The sequence below is a fragment of the Anolis carolinensis genome, chromosome 3 (assembly GCF_035594765.1).
Source record: "Anolis carolinensis isolate JA03-04 chromosome 3, rAnoCar3.1.pri, whole genome shotgun sequence".
NCBI lineage: Eukaryota > Metazoa > Chordata > Lepidosauria > Squamata > Dactyloidae > Anolis > Anolis carolinensis.
The window spans coordinates 3269082-3293475 of record NC_085843.1 but is presented as its reverse complement, the minus strand read 5'-3'; the positions used below and the strand labels follow the sequence as shown (position 1 = coordinate 3293475).

Below are 24394 nucleotides of genomic sequence, written 5' to 3'. Positions count from 1 at the left end.
TATATATACGTGTGTGTGTGTGTGTGTGTGTGTGTGTGTGTGTGTGTGTGTGTATATATATATATATATATATATATATATATATATATATATATATATAATATGAGACTCTGGGTTACCCCATGGCACCATAAGTATTGGTAGATGCCAGATATGTTGTCGAATGCTTTCATGGCTGGGATCACAGGGTTGTTGTGTGTTTTTCGGGCTGTCTGGCCATGTCCCAGAACCATTCTCTCCTGACGTTTCGCCCACATCTATGGCAGGCATCCTCAGAGGTTGTGAGGTATATGCCTGCCATAGATATGGGCAAAAAGTCAGGAGAGAATGCTTCTGGAGCATGGCCATACAGCCCGGAAAACACACAACAACCCCATATGCCAGATAAATGTGGTTTCTGGTTGCTTGAGAGTTACTGAGCTGTTCCATAGGCCTAAGGAATATTATATCCCATTCAATACTATACTACAAACTCTGTATTGACTTGCTATTAATGGTGAAACACAGGAGTTAAAAGCTAATGAAGACAAATAAAGACAAATGTAATGTAACACAGTTTTGTGTGTAGTAAAGGCAAAGTTTTCCCCTGACGTTAAGTCCAGTTGTGTCCAACTCTGGGGGTTGGTGCTCATCTCCATTTCTAAGCTGAAGAGCCGGCGTTTTCCACAGACACCTCCAAGGTCATGTGGCCGCTGGCATGACTGCATGGATTGTCGTTACCTTCTCGCCGGAGCAGTACCTATTGATCTACTCACACTCTGGGGGTTGGTGCTCATCTCCATTTCTAAGCCAAAGAGCTGGCATTGTCCATAGACACCTCCAAGGCCATGTGGCCACTGGCATGACTGCATGGATTGTCGTTACCTTCCCGCCGGAGCGGTACCTATAGATCTACTCACATTGGCATGTTTTCAAACTGCTAAGTTGGCAGAAGCTGGGGCTAACAGCGAGCGCTCACCCCGCTCGCCAGATTCGAATCTGAGACCTTTTGGTCAGCAAGTTCAGCAGCTCAGTGCTTTAACACACTGCACCACCGGGGTCACAGTGTGTGGATGTGTGTATATACCAGGCATGGGCCAACTTCGGCCCTCCCTCCATGTGTTTTGGACTCCAACTCCCACACTTCCTAACAGCATGAGAAGAGGAGGAAGCAATGCATGATTCCCCAGGCAACGTATTAAATATCATTAAACATTGCATTATTTACAATAAATGTATTGTATCAATGTTATTATTATTAATTATTATTATTTACAGCATTTATATTCCGGCCTTCTCACCCCGAAGGGGACTCAGGGCGGATCACATTACACATATAGGCAAACATTCAGTGCCTTTTAACATAGAACAAAGACAAACAAACATAGGCTCCAAGCGGGCCTCAAACTCATGACCTCCTAGGTCAGAGTGATTCATTGCAGTGATTCATTGCAGTTGCTCTCCAGCCTGCGCCACAGCCCGGGCCCAATGTTACCCAATACTTGCAGACCCTACCACCAGACAAAGACTATAGGTAGTCGAAACAAGTTGTGGATCAGGGTTCTACTCATCTTTTATGAAGAAACAAGAAAGTAAACAGGAAAGTTTACTCCATAGTGAAAGTAACTACTATTCAACATGCTGTGAATGCAACAGTTTGATTGTCATTTGTAACCATTTATCTGAAATTTATATTCATTTATTGTTTCCGAGCTACTCGGAAAAGATAATGGAATACCTGGGGAAACAAAAATTGGAGAAAATTACGGATGAGCAAAGACTAAAGAATAAAGAAATTACGAATGAAGAAATTCTCAAGGCAATTAACAGTCTAGAAAGCAATAAGGCCCCAGGACCTGATGGCTTTATAGCGGGCTTCTAGAAGATAGGTCAAGAAGAAGTGATTCACTTCTTACGGAAAATAATGAATCAGGCCCTACAGGAGGAAATTATTCTGGATTCATGGAAAGAAGCCATAATAATTATGATTCCTAAGGAAAACTCGGATTTATCAGATGTACGCAATTACAGACCTATTTCCCTATTGAATCTATATATATAAAAGGGTAATGGAATCACGGCACCGGACAAAACAACTAAACTAAACACCCCACAACCTCGAAAATTGACAGCACAACCTCTCATCCACGCCTCTATGTTCATACAACAAAAACAAAAGAAAAATTAAGTCCTAGCCACAGCAACGCATGGCCAGGCATAGCTAGTATGGATTATAAAATCTTTACCAAAATATTAGCTAACAGAATGAAAGAATTTTTAGCCGAATGGATTGGAGAGGAACAAACGGGGTTTCTACCATCTAGAAGTATCAAAGACAACATGAAATTTATATTCATTTATTGTTAATAATTCAATGTTTAATGATATTTAATACATGGTTATTATTCCATTAGGGGACACTAGTTAGTTCAAGTCCTTTTTTCTATAGTACTCCCCAGGCAACGTGTCACAAGACTCTCTTCCCATTTCCCTTTTCCATCACCAGCCTTTCCACCCCACAAAACCACAATCGCATATGAGCTCACCTTGCATTGACAGTCTCCCGTCTTCCAGAGCTGCGCAGCATTGTTGTATGTCGCTGCTAAAAGGTGGCAACCCTGGTTTGGAGAGGCGGGAAAAAATAAAATTATTATTATTATTATTATAATTATTCATACAAATTGTCTTGGATTGTGCCTTCCTGTGTATCTGTTGCACCTCAGCACTGGTTCACCTTGCTCTTAAAACACACTCCACTACAGCAGACTTGAATTTTTTCAGTTTATTGATAAAAGATAGCAAAATCTTAATAAAAAGCAGTAAAGAAAGCAGCAATCCAATTGCAAAGGCAATCTGCAGAATATGGTTCAAAGTCTCTGTAGAAAATAGTTCAAAGTCTCTAATACAGCAAATCAGTCCAGAAAAACAAGGTAGCATGAACTCCAAAATACTATCCAAACACAGAATCTAGGCATGAACAAAAACAAGAACCTTTTTCTATGAGTAGAGACAAGGCAGGAATTAAGCTTCCAAAATCAACGTTGCTTCGTCTGAAATCTTTCCCTGTTTCACCCTATTTAACCATGCTTACAAGCTAAGAAAGCATTCCTCTGACCTTGGGTTCCCACATGTTTACTAGCTATTCTCACAGAACACCTGGGACGAACTCTTAACCTTGTGTTTCTATCTAAGGAAGACTCCTCTGACTTGCTGCCTGAGCCACCTGGACTTTGTTGATGTTCTAAATCTTGTGGAAGGTCACCCTTATCACTAACTTCGGCTTCCCTGCTAGCCTGCAGCCTGACAATTCAGAGCCTTCAACATTTTCTTGGTCAGCCTGCATTTCTGACAATTCAGAGCCTTCAACATTTCCTTGGTCAGCCTGCATTTCTGACAATTCAGAGCCTTCAACATTTCCTTGGTCAACCTACATAAACCCAAATCCGCCTTCATCATCAGACTGAACCACAACAGTATCAGAATGGGGCTGGACTGAGTGACCTTTGGGAGTCCCTTCCAACCCCAGTTGAATACAGACTGCAGGGGAGTCCCCTTTGGGGATATAAAGTGAGGCATAATTAAATATAATCTATATATATAAAAGAGTGATGGCATCACGGTGACCCACAAAACAACAAAACTACAGGCCCCCCAACCTCGAAATTTGACAACACAACCCATCATCCACGCCTCTAGGTTGATACAACAACAACAAAAAAGAAAAATAAAGTCCTAATTAGAGAGAGAGGAATAACTGCTTTTATCCAATTGCTGCCAGTTAGAAGGCTAAGCTCCTCCAACTTGGTCTCCTAGCAACCCAATAAAAAATAATAAAAAACACTAAAAAATTAATACAATAAAATACTGTAATAACAGAAAATAACTAAAAATAATACAAGAAAATAATAAAATATAATAAATAAAAATATAACTTACAATAAAATTAATAAAAAATGCAAATAAAGTCAAATAAAAATTACACAACAATTTTTAACCAATACCACCACCACTTTGCCACAGCAACGCGTGGCCGGGCACAGCTAGTAATAAAATATAATAATCGCCTGGTGAAGTCGGTTTTGAAACACAGGCTGCATGGCTATCTGTTCAGGAGGGCTTGGGTCACGTCTTCCTGTGTTTCAGGATGGGGTTGAACTAGGTGGCCTTTGGAGGTCCCTTCAAAATGTAGGATTCTATTATTCTTTGCACCTCCCACCATGGAGGTCCCACTGTGAGCAGTGTCTATGACTCTCTGCCGTTGGCATTGACTCTCAAAGGCATGGGCCCTCCTCTCGCACTCACCGATGGGTCAAACTCCACACTGGTGATGCTCCCGTTGGCTCCTTCCAGGGTCTGCATCTTCTCCAGGCGACCTAGATGAAGGCATCAAAGAAGAGCCCCTAAGTGTTGCAAATGCATGCTCAAAGGGCAACGAGGACTGCATAAGGTTGAAAGGTTAGCCAAGTACCCCATTTGAGAGGCACAAGTCTGCCCTCATCACACAAGGGTTGCACTACACATCCCTTCTGCTGAAGACACAACATCACATATGCAATCCAATGCCTGCGTCTTGTCCCATCAACACATAGCAGACACTGTCTCAGAAACTCATCCCATAAGAGCGAGTCTTCTAGCGACATGGAAAAGATACAAGGAAGGAATGGAGCAGAAAATTCTTTTATGGCTGCATCCTTTGGAAGCAGTGCTAAAACCAACAGACAATGAGGAACTAAGAACTTATAGGGAATATCTAATTGAAGGAAAAAGGACAATGGAAACTAAAAAGGAGAGAAGAGTTAGAGATAAATATCTGGTTTGGTTATCATCAAATTGAAGTTGGACTGGGCTTTAACACAGCTGGTAAATCACCAGATCCACCAATCGAAAGATGGCTAGTTCGAAGCTTGGTCGGGGTGAGCACCCGACTGCCCAGCCTGTCTCACTATTTACCTAAGCAGTTCGAAAACAGCTTAGAGCTGTGAGTAGAGAAATTAGGTACCACTAATAAGCAGGGAAAATATTTTACCACACCATAAAAGAAAGAAATGCCGGTGACCAAAAGGAAGGAGGAAGTCCTGATGGCTCTTTGTCATAGAGAATGGAGCAACATCGCCCTGCTGTGGCTGAATCGGAGCACAACCTCCAAGGCACCAAAACTCCAAGGCACACAACATATGAGGGTTGAATGAAAAGTAATGCCTCCACCTTCATAACTCCTCAGCAGATGGCAGTCCTGGTCTGCAACAGGTCCTAGCCCGTTCAGTAGACTCTCCTCTACAGATCCATTCGGCATGAAGCCTTAGCATTGAACGGTTGTGTTGTTAAAGTGCAAAGCAGACAGCTGGTCAATTCGACTTAAGCAACGTGCAGTCACTGAATTCTTGACAGCAGAAGGTGTCACCCCAAAGGAGATTCATTGGAGAATTCAAGCTGTGTATGGTGATTGTGTTGATGTGAGTCTTGCGCGTCACTGGGCAAGTAAATTTAAAGATGTTGAGGTGGGAACATCTAACTTGCGCGACAAACAAAGAGTTGGATGTCCTGTGACAGCAACCACCAAGTTTCACAAGCACAAGTTGGACAGCTTGATTCAAGACGATCATCGTATCACTCGGAGAGAAATTTCAAGCACAATCGGCATTTCACAGGAACATATGAGTTACATTATTGCTTTGCTTGGCTGTCGGAAGATCTGTGCACAATGGGTCCTGTGAAACACCGGTTGCAGAAACAGAGTGTCGACTTCTTCCGTGACGGCTTCAGAAAACTTGTTCATGGTTGGCAGAAATGTACCCAATTGTCTGGTGATGATGTGGAAAAGTGAATAGTGGGAATTAAAGAGCACATTCTAAGGATTATTTCTACGTTTAATTTATTGCTTAAGTCACATTGGCCGACCGTCTGCACAGGGTTCCATACTTTGCACTTTAACAACACAACCGTTCAATGCTAAGGCTTCCCCGTCTGCGCAGGGTTCCATACTTTGCACTTTAACAACACAACCGTTCAATGCTAAGGCTTCTCCGTCTGCACAGGGTTCCATACTTTGCACTTTAACAACACAACCGTTCAATGCTAAGGCTTCTCCGTCTGCGCAGGGTTCCATACTTCGCACATTAACAACACAACCGTTCAATGCTAAGGCTTCTCCGTCTGCGCAGGGTTCCATACTTTGCACTTTAACAACACAACCGTTCAATGCTAAGGCTTCTCCATCTGCGCAGGGTTCCATACTTTGCACTTTAACAACACAACCGTTCAATGCTAAGGCTTCTCCGTCTGCACAGGGTTCCATACTTTGCACTTTAACAACACAACCGTTCAATGCTAAGGCTTCTCCGTCTGCGCAGGGTTCCATACTTCGCACATTAACAACACAACCGTTCAATGCTAAGGCTTCTCCGTCTGCGCAGGGTTCCATACTTTGCACTTTAACAACACAACCGTTCAATGCTAAGGCTTCTCCATCTGCGCAGGGTTCCATATTTTGCACTTTAACAACACAACCGTTCAATGCTAAGGCTTCTCCGTCTGCGCAGGGTTCCACACTTGGCACTTTAACAACACAACCGTTCAATGCTAAGGCTTCTCCATCTGCGCAGGGTTCCATACTTTGCACTTTAACAACACAACCGTTCAATGCTAAGGCTTCTCCGTCTGCGCAGGGTTCCATACTTGGCACTTTAACAACACAACCGTTCAATGCTAAGGCTTCCCCGTCTGCGCAGGGTTCCATACTTGGCACTTTAACAACACAACCGTTCAATGCTAAGGCTTCTCCATCTGCGCAGGGTTCCATACTTTGCACTTTAACAACACAACCGTTCAATGCTAAGGCTTCCCCGTCTGCGCAGGGTTCCATACTTGGCACTTTAACAACACAACCGTTCAATGCTAAGGCTTCTCCATCTGCGCAGGGTTCCATACTTTGCACTTTAACAACACAACCGTTCAATGCTAAGGCTTCCCCGTCTGCGCAGGGTTCCATACTTTGCACTTTAACAACACAACCGTTCAATGCTAAGGCTTCCCCGTCTGCGCAGGGTTCCATACTTTGCACTTTAACAACACAACCGTTCAATGCTAAGGCTTCTCCGTCTGCGCAGGGTTCCATACTTTGCACTTTAACAACACAACCGTTCAATGCTAAGGCTTCCCCGTCTGCGCAGGGTTCCATACTTTGCACTTTAACAACACAACCGTTCAATGCTAAGGCTTCCCCGTCTGCGCAGGGTTCCATACTTTGCACTTTAACAACACAACCGTTCAATGCTAAGGCTTCCCCGTCTGCGCAGGGTTCCATACTTTGCACTTTAACAACACAACCGTTCAATGCTAAGGCTTCCCGCCAGATGGAACTGTAGAGGAGAGTCTCCTGAACAAGCCAGGACCTGCCACAGACCAGGACTGCCGTCTGTTGAGGAGTTACGAAGGGGAGGCATTACTTTTCATTCAACCCTCGTAGGATGGAGAACACCTGGATTGAAAACAGTCCACATGAAAGTAGGAGTCTTCAAAAGGCCAATGTGATTCTAGGCTGCATTCATAAGAGGATAGGATCCAGATTGAGAGAGGTCCTAGTCCCACTCTCTTTTGCTTTTGTCAGTCATTTTCACCTGGAATAATATAGCCCTGTGTCTAGTTTTGGGCAACATCATCCAAGGAGAGGGACAAGATGGAAAGTGTCCGGAGAAGGGCCACGAAATGGCCAAAGAGACCTGCGCTTACCCCCAACCACGTTCCAGAGTTGGATCAGCCTGTCCGTCCCGCCGGTTGCCAGCATCCCTGAATTGGGGCTGAATCTGACGGCATTGACTTCTGATCCATGGGCTTCCTGCAGAGAAGAGAAAAGAAATGAAAGGCTGAGATAACAAACCCAGGAGTTTCCACTCCGGAAAGCGACATCGTCATTTTGCAATTGTGGACTCAAACCCACTCTGCCCAGTCTGACCGGACCAATTTGAAAGCCTTGGAAACAGCCTCATTCTGCACATGGAAATATTCCATCATCATAATAATATCAATAACAACAACACTATGTAACATGATTTCTGTTCCTGGGTTATAAATGTCATTTCATAATTGGTTCTATCATAAAAACATGGGAGAAGTTTATTCAACTGCAAACACTTTGTTTCTGCAGGAGGGACATCCTGCTATAATAATAACAACAACAATAACAACAACAAAACTTTATTTATATCCTACTCTATCTCCCCCATAGGGAAATCAGGATACTTTACAACAAGTTGTGGCAAACATTCAATACTATACAATACTAAAGAAAGGATGAGCTAACCAAAACCACCCAAATCCCAAATCATACCCAACATCTACTTCAAAATAATAATAAAGGCAGCACCAAATAGAGGACAATGACTTTAACAAGTTATGTTTTCACAGTTAAACATTAATAACACACTGGAGGATAAAAACCAATAGAGATAAAAACTTTTAAAAACTTTAAAATCCAACGTTGCCAGAGTGACAAGCCATTTTGCAATATCAACCAGCTAATCACCTCCCAACAAAGGACTCCCCCAGGTAGGAAGCAGCCAAGCTTTGAAGCTGCAAGGCTGTTCAAAGCTAATCAAGGTGGTCAATTGCAACATTCACACTTGCCTCCAACAGACAAGAGTTCTTTCTTTCTCCCACCCTGGACATTATTCCACAGATATATAAACCCCACTTGCCTAGTTTCCAACAGACCTCACAACCTCTGAGGATACCTGCCCTAGACGTGGGCGAAACGTCAGGAGAGAATGCTTCTGGAACATAGCCATACAGCCCAGAAAGCTCACAGCAACCCAGTGATTCTGGCCATGAAAGCCTTCGACAACACATTTTGCAGTAGGTTTCCAACAAATATCTCATCAAAAAGTCTCAATGAATTCAGCATAGTTTGTGGCACAAAAATGAAGTTTTTGGAGCACAACAACTGCACAATTAAACAGGAAAGAACACTTTCAAGCCAGGAACAGAACATTTTTCACATTTCATTACATGGTGTATAATAATAATAATAATAATAATAATAATAATAATAATAATAATAATAAGCCAAATCCAACCTGCTTCTGATCCAGCCCCTCCCACAAACTCAAGAAACATAGAGTAAAGGGAAAGCTGCATACCAAAACATAAATATACAAAACAGTAAGCAAACAGAATCATATATAAATTACTAGTGGAGGTTTGAAGAAGGTTGATATTTCCTGCCGCACCTCTGGATAGCTTCACCTTGCTGAACACACCAGACTATATACAGGTTGAAGTCTTTTGTAGTTTATTAGGAAATAGAAAATAAATAGTTCTTAAAAAGCAAAAGTAAAGATCCCAAAGATTGTTGCAAAACCAAGACTATCAGGAATAATCCAAGAAAACATAAGGCATAAAACAAGGTTCCATGAATGCTTGACAAAGTCTCATAACTTGAATACACAAGGTTGCAAGGTAATCCTGGAAAGCAAGAGTTAGCTTCTACACTCCAAAACGAGACGTTGCTTTTGACAAAGATTTCTCTCTCAACACACCCTTTAATATTCTCTGCACAGCATGAATGCATTTCTTTGGCCTCTGACCTCTTTCTATTTCTTGTTTGCTGTTCTAACACTCCTGCGCTGAAATTGCAAACGGCCAGCTCGATCCAGAGATGCCGTTTCATCAAGGCCAGACAGCTCATTAGCAGCAGCCTCTGTCTGCATGCTATCTAACTGGGAGCTGTCCTCCCTTTGCACCTGGCTAGCTTCGGTATCATCTCCAGTATCAACAACACCATTCCCTGCCATGGGAATGCCTCCCTGCTCCTCATCTCTCACAGCAGGGACACTCTGAACCTGAATCCCATAATTCCCATCAGAGTCATCTTGAACCTGAATCTCATCATCTTGAACATCAGGAACTGAATCCCACAATCCCCATCAGAGTCATTCTGAAACTCCAACTGAGTCACAACATTTCCAGCAATAACATTGGATTCCCAAGGAATAAAAGGAGAAAAAGAAATTAGTGGATTAGTTATCGAAATGTCCAATTTACCTGTATGTCGCTGACGTGGGAAGGGAGGCAAGCCGCCGCGCAACACGGGATGCGGCAATAGTGGTCTTCCGACACGTTGCTGACGGAGTTGCCCCGTTTCAGCCTGAAACTGACAAGAGAAAGAGGAGAAAACAATTGGTAATATAGACCAGGCATGGGCCAACTTCGGCCCTCTCTCCAGGTGTTTTGGACTGCAACTCCCACAATTCCTAACAGCCGGTAGGCTGTTAGGAATTGTGGGAATTGCAGTCCAAAACACCTGGAGAGAGGGCCGAAGTTGGCCCATGTCTACGAGCTCCAAGCAGGAAAGTGCATTGGGATGATGACTCTGGAGACTTGGGTTCGAATCCTCACTAGACCATGGAATCAATTAGGTGACCATAGGAGGGTCACACTCTCTCAACTCCTTGGAAAATCCTATGCTAGGTTTGCCTTAGGATCCCAATTAAGGTGGGAATGACAACTCGAAGGCACACTTACTCAAACAAGCCCTTGAAAACATCCACGTATCTGGCCAGGGTCATGGAGGTGGCGGATGCGGATCTAAGACGGGAAAAAGAAGGAGAAAGTAAAAGGATGCATAACATGATTGCGAAAAGATCGAATCCCCTTATACAACCTAATTAAAAGTACTATATATACTCAAGTATAAGCCTAGTTTTTCAGCCCTTTTTTAGGACTGAAAAAAATCCTCCTCAGCTTATACTCGGGTGAGGGTCCTGGTTGGCTTATATTCAGGTCGGCTTATACTCAAGTATATATGGTATTTTTATTATTTTTCTCTATTATTATTGGTATTGTTACATTTATTATTTTACTCGATTAATTATTATTATTACATTTATTATTTTACTCTATTATTGTTGTTACTTTTACATTCATTTTACTCTATTTTTATTATTATACAGTAGAGTCTCACTTATCCAACATAAATGGACCGGCGGAATGTTGGATAAGCAAATATCTTGGATAATAAGGAGGGATTAAGGAAAAGCCTATTAAACATCAAATTAGGTTATGATTTTACAAATGAAGCACCAAAACATCATGTTAGACAACAAATTTGGTAGAAAAAGTAGTTCAATACGCAGTAATGCTATGTAGTAATTACTGTATTTATGAATTTAGCACCAAAATATCACGATATATTGAAAACATTGACTACAAATATGCGTTGGATAATCCAGAATGTTGGATAAGCGAGTGTTGGATAAGTGAGACTCTACTGTATTACATTTATTATTTTACTCTATTATTGTTGTTACTTTTACCTTTATTTTACTCTATTTTTATTATTATAATACATTTATTATTTTACTCTATTTATTATTACAATTATTATTTTACTGCATTTATTATTATTATTATATTTATTATTTCACTCTATTATTATTAAAAGGCTACATACGCACATTTACATTGAAGAAGATGAAAATAATGATTTAATCAGAGTTGAACAGTCATATCCTAAATTACAGTTTGATGTAAAGATTCAAAAACATTTAAACTACTGATGCCTCCGTTAATGTAATTTTATTGGTATCTCGGCTTATACTGGAGTCAATGTTTTCCCAGTTTTATTGTGGTAAAATTAGGTGCCTCGGCTTATATTCGGGTCGGCTTATACTCGAGTATATACGGTATTTGAAAATATACAAAGGAAAGTAAAAGGATGGTAAGACAATGGAAAGGTTATGATGGAAAGGAAGAGTAGGCAATGATTAGAGCTTGACCACCGAGACTTGGCTATGGGCTCAAATAGCATTATGTAACAAAAATGTGAACAACAACACAGAGAATAACACAGATATGAGCAAATTTGGGCCCTCCTACGGCTGTTAGGAATTATGGAAGTTGAAGTTCTGGAGGGCCCAAGTTTGCACGGGTATGGAATAACACAACCACAGCAACGTATGGGCAAGTAGAATCATAGAATCATAGAATAGTAGCGTTGGAAGAGACCTCATGGGCCATCCAGTCCAACCCCCTGCCAAGATGCAGGAAATCGCATTCAAAGCACCCCCGACAGATGGCCATCCAGCCTCTGCTTAAAAGCCTCCAAGGAAGGAGCCTCCACCACAGCCCGGGGGAGAGAGTTCCACTGTCGAACAGCCTTTCTCACAGTGAGGAAGTTCTTCCTGATGTTCAGGTGGAATCTCCTTTCCTGTAGTTTGAAGCCATTGTTCCGTGTCCTAGTCTGCAGGGCAGCAGAAAACAAGCTTGCTCCCTCCTCCCTATGACTTCCCTTCACGTATTTGTACATGGCTATCATGTCTCCTCTCAGCCTTCTCTTCTGCAGGCTAAACATGCCAAGCTCTTTAAGCCGCTCCTCATAGGGCTTGTTCTCCAGACCCTTAATCATTTTAGTCGCCCTCCTCTGGACGCTTTCCAGCTTGTCAACATCTCCCTTCAACTGTGGTGCCCAGAATTGGAGACAGTGTGATTCCAGGTGTGGTCTGACCAAGGCAGAATAGAATAAGGGGGAGCAGGACTTCCCTGGATCTAGACGCTATTCCCCTATTGATGCAGGACAGAATCCCATTGGCTTTTTTAGCTGCTGCATCACATTGTTGGCTCATGTTTAACTTGTTGTCCACGAGGACTCCAAGGTCTTTTTCGCACACACTGCTGTCAAGCCAGGCGTCCCCCATTCTGTCTCTTTGATTTCCATTTTTTCTGCCGAAATGAAGTATCTTGCATTTGTCCCTGTTGAACTTCATTTTGTTAGTTTCGGCCCATCTCTCTAGTCTGTCAAGATCATTTTGAATTCTGCTCCTGTCTTCTGGAGTGTTAGCTATCCCTCCCAGTTTTGTGTTGTCTGCAAACTTGATAAGAAACAATCAAGTACAATAAGTACAATAAGAAAAACTCAGAATTCAACAGGAAAATATCAATCAGGTTAAGAGAAGGAAATGCATCCCTTCTACAGGTATCTTTCCAACAAGTCACAAGGATTCTTCTGCCTCTCAGGTGAGCAACTTACCTGAAAGGCCTTTTCTTCGACCTTTCTCCATTCTGCTCGTCCAGAAGATCTCGGTTGTCCATCTTCGCCTGGTCTGCCTTTGCAACGTCCCGTTCTCTACCAGGGAGAAAATGCAAAATATTTTACGTCAGACATCGAAGGAGCTGCGAGACCAAGAACAAGCCACAAGAGTCAAGGCGAAGATCCACCCAGAGGAAAAGTGTTCTTACCAGACATCAAAGGAAACCACTGACCTCAGAGGGAAGCTGAGGAAGAAAGACAACCGACAAACGATCTACGGACCCACCAAGGAAATCCAATACATACTCCATTCAACAAAGGACAAGAGGGATCCTCTCACCTCTGCAGGAGTCTACCGGATACAATGCAGCTGTGGACAAGTCTACAGAGGAAACGGTGTTACATTGTGTAATACGAAGGTTGAATGAAAAGTAATGCCTCCACCTTCGTAACTCCTCAACAGATGGCAGTCCTGGTCTGCGACAGGTCCTGGCTTGTTCAGTAGACTCTCCTTGACAGTTCCATTTGGAGGGAAGCCTTAGCATTGAACGGTTGTGTTGTTAAAGGGCAAAGTATGGAACCCTGCGCAGACGGGGAAGCCTTAGCATGGAACGGTTGTGTTGTTAAAGGGCAAAGTATGGAACCCTGCGCAGACGGGGAAGCCTTAGCACTGAACGGTTGTGTTGTTAAAGTGCCAAGTATGGAACCCTGCGCAGACGGGGAAGCCTTAGCATTGAACGGTTGTGTTGTTAAAGGGCAAAGTATGGAACCCTGCGCAGACGGGGAAGCCTTAGCATTGAACGGTTGTGTTGTTAAAGGGCAAAGTATGGAACCCTGCGCAGACGGGGAAGCCTTAGCATTGAACGGTTGTGTTGTTAAAGGGCAAAGTATGGAACCCTGCGCAGACGGGGAAGCCTTAGCATTGAACGGTTGTGTTGTTAAAGTGCCAAGTATGGAACCCTGCGCAGACGGGGAAGCCTTAGCATTGAACGGTTGTGTTGTTAAAGGGCAAAGTATGGAACCCTGCGCAGACGGGGAAGCCTTAGCATTGAACGGTTGTGTTGTTAAAGTGCCAAGTATGGAAACCTGGGCAGACGGGGAAGCCTTAGCATTGAACGGTTGTGTTGTTAAAGGGCAAAGTATGGAACCCTGCGCAGACGGGGAAGCCTTAGCATTGAACGGTTGTGTTGTTAAAGTGCCAAGTATGGAACCCTGCGCAGACGGGGAAGCCTTAGCATTGAACGGTTGTGTTGTTAAAGGGCAAAGTATGGAACCCTGCGCAGACGGGGAAGCCTTAGCATTGAACGGTTGTGTTGTTAAAGTGCCAAGTATGGAAACCTGGGCAGACGGGGAAGCCTTAGCATTGAACGGTTGTGTTGTTAAAGTGCCAAGTATGGAAACCTGGGCAGACGGGGAAGCCTTAGCATTGAACGGTTGTGTTGTTAAAGGGCAAAGTATGGAAGCCTGCGCAGACGGGGAAGCCTTAGCATTGAACGGTTGTGTTGTTAAAGTGCCAAGTATGGAAACCTGGGCAGACGGGGAAGCCTTAGCATTGAATGGTTGTGTTGTTAAAGGGCAAAGTATGGAACCCTGCGCAGACGGGGAAGCCTTAGCATGGAACGGTTGTGTTGTTAAAGGGCAAAGTATGGAACCCTGTGCAGACGGGGAAGCCTTAGCATTGAACGGTTGTGTTGTTAAAGGGCAAAGTATGGAACCCTGTGCAGACGGGAAAGCCTTAGCATTGAACGGTTGTGTTGTTAAAGGGCAAAGTATGGAACCCTGCGCAGATGGGGAAGCCTTATCATTGAACGGTTGTGTTGTTAAAGTGCCAAGTATGGAACCCTGTGCAGACGGGGAAGCCTTAGCATTGAACGGTTGTGTTGTTAAAGTGCAAAGTAAGGAACCCTGTGCAGACGGGGAAGCCTTAGCATTGAACGGTTGTGTTGTTAAAGTGCGAAGTATGGAACCCTGCGCAGACGGGGAAGCCTTAGCATTGAACGGTTGTGTTGTTAAAGTGCCAAGTATGGAACCCTGCGCAGACGGGGAAGCCTTAGCATTGAACGGTTGTGTTGTTAAAGTGCGAAGTATGGAACCCTGTGCAGACGGGGAAGCCTTAGCATTGAACGGTTGTGTTGTTAAAGTGCCAAGTATGGAACCCTGCGCAGACGGGGAAGCCTTAGCATTGAACGGTTGTGTTGTTAAAGGGCAAAGTATGGAACCCTGCGCAGACAGAGAAACCTTAGCATTGAACGGTTGTGTTGTTAAAGGGCAAAGTATGGAACCCTGCGCAGACGGGGAAGCCTTAGCATTGAACGGTTGTGTTGTGAAAGTGCGAAGTATGGAACCCGCGCAGACAGGGGAGCCTTAGCATTGAACGGTTGTGTTGTTAAAGGGCAAAGTATGGAACCCTGCGCAGACGGGGAAGCCTTAGCATTGAACGGTTGTGTTGTTAAAGGGCAAAGTATGGAACCCTGCGCAGACGGGGAAGCCTTAGCATTGAACGGTTGTGTTGTTAAAGGGCAAAGTATGGAACCCTGCACAGACGGAGAAGCCTTAGCATTGAACGGTTGTGTTGTTAAAGGGCAAAGTATGGAACCCTGTGCAGACGGGGAAGCCTTAGCATTGAACGGTTATGTTGTTAAAGGGCAAAGTATGGAACCCTGCACAGACGGAGAAGCCTTAGCATTGAACGGTTGTGTTGTTAAAGGGCAAAGTATGGAACCCTGTGCAGACGGGGAAGCCTTAGCATTGAACGGTTATGTTGTTAAAGGGCAAAGTATGGAACCCTGTGCAGACGGGGAAGCCTTAGCATTGAACGGTTGTGTTGTTAAAGGGCAAAGTATGGAACCCTGTGCAGACGGGAAAGCCTTAGCATTGAACGGTTATGTTGTTAAAGGGCAAAGTATGGAACCCTGTGTAGACGGGAAAGCCTTAGCATTGAACGGTTATGTTGTTAAAGTGCCAAGTATGGAAACCTGGGCAGACGGGGAAGCCTTAGCATTGAACGGTTGTGTTGTTAAAGGGCAAAGTATGGAACCCTGCGCAGATGGGGAAGCCTTAGCATTGAACGGTTGTGTTGTTAAAGTGCGAAGTATGGAACCCTGTGCAGACGGGGAAGCCTTAGCATTGAACGGTTGTGTTGTTAAAGTGCAAAGTAAGGAACCCTGTGCAGACGGGGAAGCCTTAGCATTGAACGGTTGTGTTGTTAAAGTGCGAAGTATGGAACCCTGCGCAGACGGGGAAGCCTTAGCATTGAACGGTTGTGTTGTTAAAGTGCCAAGTATGGAACCCTGCGCAGACGGGGAAGCCTTAGCATTGAACGGTTGTGTTGTTAAAGTGCGAAGTATGGAACCCTGTGCAGACGGGGAAGCCTTAGCATTGAACGGTTGTGTTGTTAAAGTGCCAAGTATGGAACCCTGCGCAGACGGGGAAGCCTTAGCATTGAACGGTTGTGTTGTTAAAGGGCAAAGTATGGAACCCTGCGCAGACGGGGAAGCCTTAGCATTGAACGGTTGTGTTGTTAAAGGGCAAAGTATGGAACCCTGCGCAGACGGGGAAGCCTTAGCATTGAACGGTTGTGTTGTTAAAGGGCAAAGTATGGAACCCTGTGCAGACGGGGAAGCCTTAGCATTGAACGGTTGTGTTGTTAAAGTGCCAAGTATGGAACCCTGCGCAGACGGGGAAGCCTTAGCATTGAACGGTTGTGTTGTTAAAGGGCAAAGTATGGAACCCTGCGCAGACGGGGAAGCCTTAGCATTGAACGGTTGTGTTGTTAAAGGGCAAAGTATGGAACCCTGCACAGACGGAGAAGCCTTAGCATTGAACGGTTGTGTTGTTAAAGGGCCAAGTATGGAACCCTGTGCAGACGGGGAAGCCTTAGCATTGAACGGTTGTGTTGTTAAAGGGCAAAGTATGGAACCCTGTGCAGACGGGGAAGCCTTAGCATTGAACGGTTGTGTTGTTAAAGTGCGAAGTATGGAACCCTGTGCAGACGGGGAAGCCTTAGCATTGAACGGTTGTGTTGTTAAAGTGCCAAGTATGGAACCCTGCGCAGACGGGGAAGCCTTAGCATTGAACGGTTGTGTTGTTAAAGGGCAAAGTATGGAACCCTGCGCAGACGGGGAAGCCTTAGCATTGAACGGTTGTGTTGTTAAAGTGCGAAGTATGGAACCCTGCGCAGACGGGGAAGCCTTGGCATTGAACGGTTGTGTTGTTAAAGGGCAAAGTATGGAACCCTGCACAGACGGGGAAGCCTTAGCATTGAACGGTTGTGTTGTTAAAGGGCAAAGTATGGAACCCTGTGCAGACGGGGAAGCCTTAGCATTGAACGGTTGTGTTGTTAAAGGGCAAAGTATGGGACCCTGCGCAGACTTTAGCAACATGCAGTCATTGAATTCTCGACAACAGCAGAAGGTGTCACCCCAAAGGAGATTCCTCAAAGAACGCAAGCTGTTTATGGGGATTGTGTTGATGTGAGTCCTGTGTGTCATTGGGCGAGTGAGTTTAAAGATGTTGAGGTCGAACGTCTGACTTGCAGGACAAACAAAGAGTTGGATGTCTTGTGACTGCAACCACTGAGTTTCACAAGCAAAACATCGACAGATTGATTCACGACGATAGTCATATCACTCAGAGAGAAATTTCAAGCGTAATCGGCATTTTACAAGAACGTGTGGGTCACATTATTGCTTTGCTTGGCTTTTGGAAGATCTGTGCACGATGTGTCCTGTGAGACACTGGTTGCAGGAACAGAGTGTCGACTTCTTCCGTGACGGCTTCAGAAAACTTGTTCATTGTTGGCAGAAATATATCCAATTGTCTGGTGATCATGTGGAAATGTGAATAGTGGTAGTTAAAGAGCACATTCTAAGGATTTTCCTGCTTCTTAGCAGGGGGTTGGACTGGATGGCCCATGAGGTCTCTTCCAACTCTACTATTCTATTATTCTATGATTCTATATGATTTATTAAAATATTTCCTTCCAAACCCAAGTAACGAAGGTGGAGGCATTACTTTTCATTCAGTCCTTGTATCTACAGACCCACTAAGAAAATCCAACAAATGCTACGTTCAGCAAAGGATAAGAGTGATCCTCTCACCTCTTCAGGAGTCTACCGTATATCATGCAGCTATGGACAAGTCTACATAGGGAGCTGTGTTACATTGTGTAATATATTATAATGATAAAATAATATAATCAAAGAACATGAAATCAAAGAATCAAAGCACGCAAAACTCACTGCAGATTAATTCAGCCATACCAGAGCACTTGACGAACCAACCTGGACACAGAATATTATTTGGAACACAGAAATACTTGACCACTCTGACAATCATCATGCCAGACAACACAGAGAAGCCATTGAAATCCACAAGAAGCTGGTGGAGAATTTCAACAGAAAGGAGGAAACCATGAAAATGAACAAAACCTGGCTATAAGTATTAAAAAAAACACCAGAATCAAGACAGGAAATAAAGATCATCACTTAGCAACAGGGGCACTCAAGACAGCAAACAATCAAGTGCCACTTAAACAAAGGGTGCCTCCAGGTAAACAACAGCCAGGCTACTTCTTCTACTTCTACCGGCTGTTAGGAATTGTGAGAGTTGTAATCCAAAACACTTGGAGGACCCAAATTTGCCCAGGCCTGAATTACACTATGTAACACAAATTTTGTTCCTGGGTTATAAGTTCCATTTCCTAATTAGTTCTATCATAAAACATGGGAAAAGTTCATTAAACTGTGGGAGGGACTATTGCGCCAAATTGCTATGTGTGTGTGTGTAAAGAAATCCTTGCAAAGTTGCTTGCAAAAGATCTCTGTAAAAAGGGAGCTGAGTTTTTTGCAGAGGCAAGCCACGCCTCAAACAATGTATCGGTTTGCTGGCAGATGGCTGGGTTTGTCAGTTGGGAATCTGAGCTTGCAGGGAGAGCACAGAAAAGACAGGCTCTTAAGCTACGGTCAAGTAGCAGTTTAAATATGCTATGCTGGATATATTGAATGCTTATTGATTAGTTATTGATCCTATGCAACTACAAGGACATTGTACGATTGCTGAACTGTTTACTTAACTTCAACTCAACAAGTAAAGTTCCTTTGTTCTTTCAATTCCTCTGCCTGGTCTGAGTCTTTTGCACATGGTGTTAACTGGACGCTGCTGGTTCCGCTATACACACTCTCCCTAACAGTTTTGTAACAAAAATCTCAACCAATTCAACATAGTTTGTGGGCACAAAACCAAAGTTTTTGGAGTATAACCACTCCTTTCAAAGTAAGGACCACACAATGAAACAGGAAATATCACTTCCAAACCAGGAACAGAACATTTTTCAAGTTTTGTTACATACATGGTGTTGTTTTGGTGCTCTTGTGACTTACACTTTCACGCTGAGCCTTGCCCTGGTGGCCTTCTTCAGCTCCTTGCACACCCTGGCATGCTTCGCCCTGCAAAAAGAAGAAAAAGCTGAATGGATGTTGGGGAAAGAGAGATTCCAAAGCTACCTCTTTGCTGAGCCTGCAAAGACCTGGGAATTGATTTGGTACTGTTTCTGTTCTGCTGCTGTATGATACTGTGCTATATGTGTGTTGACTGGAAAATGAAGTGCATGAAGCCAATTGGCTGAGCCTGCAAAGACCTGGGAATTGATTTGGTACTGTTTCTGTTCTGCTGCTGTATGATACTGTGCTATATGTGTGTTGACTGGAAAATGAAGTGCATGAAGCCGATTGGCTGAGCCTGCAAAGACCTGGGGATTGATTTCATACTGTTTCTGTTCTGCTGCTGTATATACTGTGCTATATGTGTGTTGACTGGAAAATGAAGTGCATGAAGCCGATTGGCTGAGCCTGCAAAGACCTGGGAATTGACTTGGTACTGTTTCTGTTCTGCTGCTGTATGATACTGTGCTATATGTGTGTTAACTAGAAAATGAAGCGCATGAAGCCGATTGGCTGAGCCTGCAAAGACCTGGGATTGATTTGATACTGTTTCTGTTGTGCTGCTATATGATACTGTGCTATATGTGTGTTGACTGGAAAATGAAGTCCATGAAGCTGATTGGCTGAACCTGGAAAGACCTAGGAATTGATTTGGTACTGTTTCTGTTCTGCTGCTGTATGATACTGTGCTATATGTGTTTTGACTGGAAAATGAAGTGCATGAAGCCGATGGGCTGAGCCTGCAAAAACCTGGGGATTGATTTCATACTGTTTCTATTCTGCTGCTGTATGATACTGTGCTATATGTGTGTTAACTGGAAAATGAAGTGCATGAAGCCAATTGGCTGAGCCTGGAAAGATCTGGGAATCAATTTGGTACTGTTTGCCTTCTGCTGCTGTATGATACTGTGCTATATGTGTGTTAACTAGAAAATGAAGTGCATGAAGCCGATTGGCTGAGCCTGCAAAGACCTGGGAATAGATCTGATACTGTTTCTGTTCTGCTGCTGTATGATACTGTGCTATATGTGTGTAGACTGGAAAATGAAGTGCATGAAGCCGATTGGCTGAGCCTGCAAAGACCTGGGATTGATTTGATACTGTTTCTGTTGTGCTGCTGTATGATACTGTGCTACATGTGTGTTGACTGGAAAATGAAGTCCATGAAGCCGATTGGCTGAACCTGGAAAGACCTGGGAATTGATTTGGTACTGTTCTGTTCTGCTGCTGTATGATACTGTGCTATATGTGCGTTGACTGGAAAATGAAGTGCATGAAGCTGTGGCACACAGAAACCTTGGTGACCAACATAACATACTGGAGGGGTTTGGGTGGGAATGACCCACCCGCGCGGGAGTTGTAGTTCACCCTGCATTCAGAGATATTACCAAACTTCCCAAAACAAACAATGCCTTTTTCAAATCACTCAGGCACCGCTGAATCCCCAAGCTAGTTTTGAATAAAGGAGACCATCAAACCTATTTACCGTGTTTCCCTGAAAATAAGACAGTGTCTTATATCAATTCTTGCTTCTTATTTTCAGGGGATGACTTATTTTTCCATGAAGAAGAATTCACATTTATTGTTGAACAAAAAAATGAACATTTACTGTACAGTAGTTGTCATCATAAACCAGCATAACTAGACAAACTGTGAATCCTATCAAGAATTACTACCATTATTTCCATTTACAACAATCTATGGTACGTACATTTACCGATCCTGCCTGCTCTGGTGTTCTGTTTGGTGGGCATGCTTCCAAACAAAAACTTTGCTAGGTCTTACTTTCGGGGGAGGCCTTATATTTAGCAATTTAGCAAAACCTCTACTAGGTCTTATTTTCTGGGGATGTCTTATTTTAGGGCAGGAGTCCCCAAACTAAGGCCCGGGGGCTGGATGCTGCTCATCGAAGCCATTTATCCGGTCCCCACAACACAAGGGCAGAAGGGGGTTGGGCTAAATGACCCAAAGGGTCTCTTCTTCTCTTCCAACCCTCCTCCTCCTCCTCCTCCTCCTTCTTCTTCTTCTTATTATTAACATTGAGGCTGGGTGGCCATCTGTCAGGGGTGCTTTGCTTGTGCTTTTGGTGCACAAAGGCATAAGGGGATTGGACGAAATGTCCCAAGGGGTCTCTTCCAACCCTCTTTATTATTATTATTATTATTATTATTATTATTATTATTATTATTATGTCATAGCAAACGAGATAGATATGCTGGATTTCGTATCACAAAAGCACAAGTTGGACACTTCCCAAGTGTCTAGGACTGTGTGATGTATTTTCGGATGATGCGTGCAGATCCCAGCAGGGTGTCCTTTTGCAGTTGGCAGATCGTAATTTTATTATTATTATTATTATTATTATTATTATTATTATTAACATTGAGGCTGGGTGGCCATCTGTCAGGGGTGCTTTGCTTGTGCTTTCAGGGGATTGGACTCAATAGCCCAAAGGGTCTCTTACAACCCTCTTTTTTGTTGTTGTTGTTGTTGTTGTTGTTGTTGTTGTTATTGCTCGGTGGCCAACTATAGTCCGGCCCTCCAACGCTCCAAAGGATCGTAAACTGGCCCCCTGTTTAAAAAGTTTGGGGACCCCTGTTTTAGGGGAAACAGGGTATACCTAGGTGCTGTTCAGTCAAATGGACAGCAGGGGGCACTGCAGCACATGATTTTGGCCAGTTCAGACTCATTCGAAATTGAAGGAAAAAAAATTGTAGTTGTTGGAAAGTTATACTTTTTGGAGCACAAGATTGAAATCAAATGGGTTTTTGGATCTTCTCTGAAAGATCAAACTTTTTCAAAAGGTGATGATCTCCAAATGGTTATGTATGCCATTTTCCAAAAGTGACCCACTGCAGAATAACAGGTTTGGGACCCTCTTGTCCAGGGGTCCCCAAACTTTTTAAACAGGGGGCCAGTTCACGATCCTTCGGACCATTGGAGGGCTGGACTATAGTTGGCTACCGAGCAATAATAATAATAATAATAACAATAATAATAAATAAGAGGGTTGGAAGAGACCCTTTGGGCCATTTAGTCCAACCCTTTTTCTGCCTTTGTGCACAGAAAGCACAAGCAAAGCACCCCTGACAGACGGCCACTCAGCCTCAATGTTAATAATAATAATAATAATAATAATAATAATAATAAAGAGGGTTGGAAGAGACCTCTTAGGCCATTGAGTCCAACCCTCTTCTGCCTTTGTGCACCGAAAGCACAAGCAAAGCACCCCTGACAGATGGCCACCCAGCCTCAATGTTAATAATAATAATAATAATAATAATAATAATAATAATAATGAGGGTTGGAAGAGACCCTTTGGGCCACTTAGTCCAACCCTTTTTCTGCCTTTGTGCACCGAAAGCACAAGCAAAGCACCCCTGACAGATGGCCACCCAGAATCAATGTTAATAATAATAATAATAATAAATATATAATATATAAATAATAATATTATAAATATATAATATATAAACAATAATATTAATAAAGAGGGTTGGAAGAGACGTCTTGGGCCATTTAGTCCAACCCCCTTTTGCCTTTGTGCATCAAAAGCACAAGCAAAGCATCACTGACAGATGGCCACCCAGCCTCAATGTTAATAATAATAATAATAATAATAATAATAATAATGGTTCTAAGAGAAGAAGGGACCTCTTAGGCCATTTAGTCCAACCCTCTTCTGCCTCTGTGCACCATAAGCACAAGCAAAGCACCCCTGACAGATGACCACCCAGCCTCAATGTTAATAATAATAATAATAATAATAATAGTTGGAAGAGACCCTTTGGGCCATTTAGTCCAACCCTTTTTCTGCCTCTGTGCACCATAAGCACATGCAAAGCACACCTGACAGATGACCACCCAGCCTCAATGTTAATAATAATAATAATAATAATAATAATAATAAAGAGGGTTGGAAGAGACCTCTTAGGCCATTTAGTCCAACCCCCTTCTGCCTCTGTGCACCAAAAGCACATGCAAAGCACACCTGACAGATGGCCACCCAGCCTCAATGTTAATAATAATAATAATAATAATAATAATAATAATAATAATAATAATGAGGGTTGGAAGAGACCCTTTGGGCCACTTAGTCCAACCCTTTTTCTGCCTTTGTGCACCGAAAGCACAAGCAAAGCACCCCTGACAGATGGCCACCCAGAATCAATGTTAATAATAATAATAATAATAAATATATAATATATAAATAATAATATTATAAATATATAATATATAAACAATAATATTAATAAAGAGGGTTGGAAGAGACGTCTTGGGCCATTTAGTCCAACCCCCTTTTGCCTTTGTGCATCAAAAGCACAAGCAAAGCATCACTGACAGATGGCCACCCAGCCTCAATGTTAATAATAATAATAATAATAATAATAATAATAATGGTTCTAAGAGAAGAAGGGACCTCTTAGGCCATTTAGTCCAACCCTCTTCTGCCTCTGTGCACCATAAGCACAAGCAAAGCACCCCTGACAGATGACCACCCAGCCTCAATGTTAATAATAATAATAATAATAATAATAGTTGGAAGAGACCCTTTGGGCCATTTAGTCCAACCCTTTTTCTGCCTCTGTGCACCATAAGCACATGCAAAGCACACCTGACAGATGACCACCCAGCCTCAATGTTAATAATAATAATAATAATAATAATAATAATAAAGAGGGTTGGAAGAGACCTCTTAGGCCATTTAGTCCAACCCCCTTCTGCCTCTGTGCACCAAAAGCACATGCAAAGCACACCTGACAGATGGCCACCCAGCCTCAATGTTAATAATAATAATAATAATAATAATAATAATAATAATAATAATAATAATGAGGGTTGGAAGAGACCCTTTGGGCCACTTAGTCCAACCCTTTTTCTGCCTTTGTGCACCGAAAGCACAAGCAAAGCACCCCTGACAGATGGCCACCCAGAATCAATGTTAATAATAATA

At 43.1% G+C, this 24394-nt stretch overlaps 1 protein-coding gene across 5 annotated transcripts in view; it reads right to left on the bottom strand.

Moving 5' to 3' along the window:
- The window catches only part of atg16l2 (autophagy related 16 like 2), a 94047-nt gene that overhangs the window by 27722 nt on the left and 41931 nt on the right, over positions 1–24394 (bottom strand). For 4 of the 5 annotated variants that reach the window (XM_062974400.1, XM_062974403.1, XM_062974402.1 and 1 more), the window contains 8 exons: positions 19381–19446; positions 13341–13382; positions 13001–13096; positions 10498–10560; positions 10018–10126; positions 7708–7813; positions 4282–4352; positions 2526–2597 (listed from right to left, as the gene is read on the bottom strand). In XM_062974400.1, coding sequence (XP_062830470.1) covers positions 2526–2597; positions 4282–4352; positions 7708–7813; positions 10018–10126; positions 10498–10560; positions 13001–13096; positions 13341–13382; positions 19381–19446 — 625 coding nt within the window. The remainder of the gene's footprint in view (positions 1–2525; positions 2598–4281; positions 4353–7707; positions 7814–10017; positions 10127–10497; positions 10561–13000; positions 13097–13340; positions 13383–19380; positions 19447–24394) is intronic. The other variant, XM_062974401.1, reaches the window with a different exon arrangement.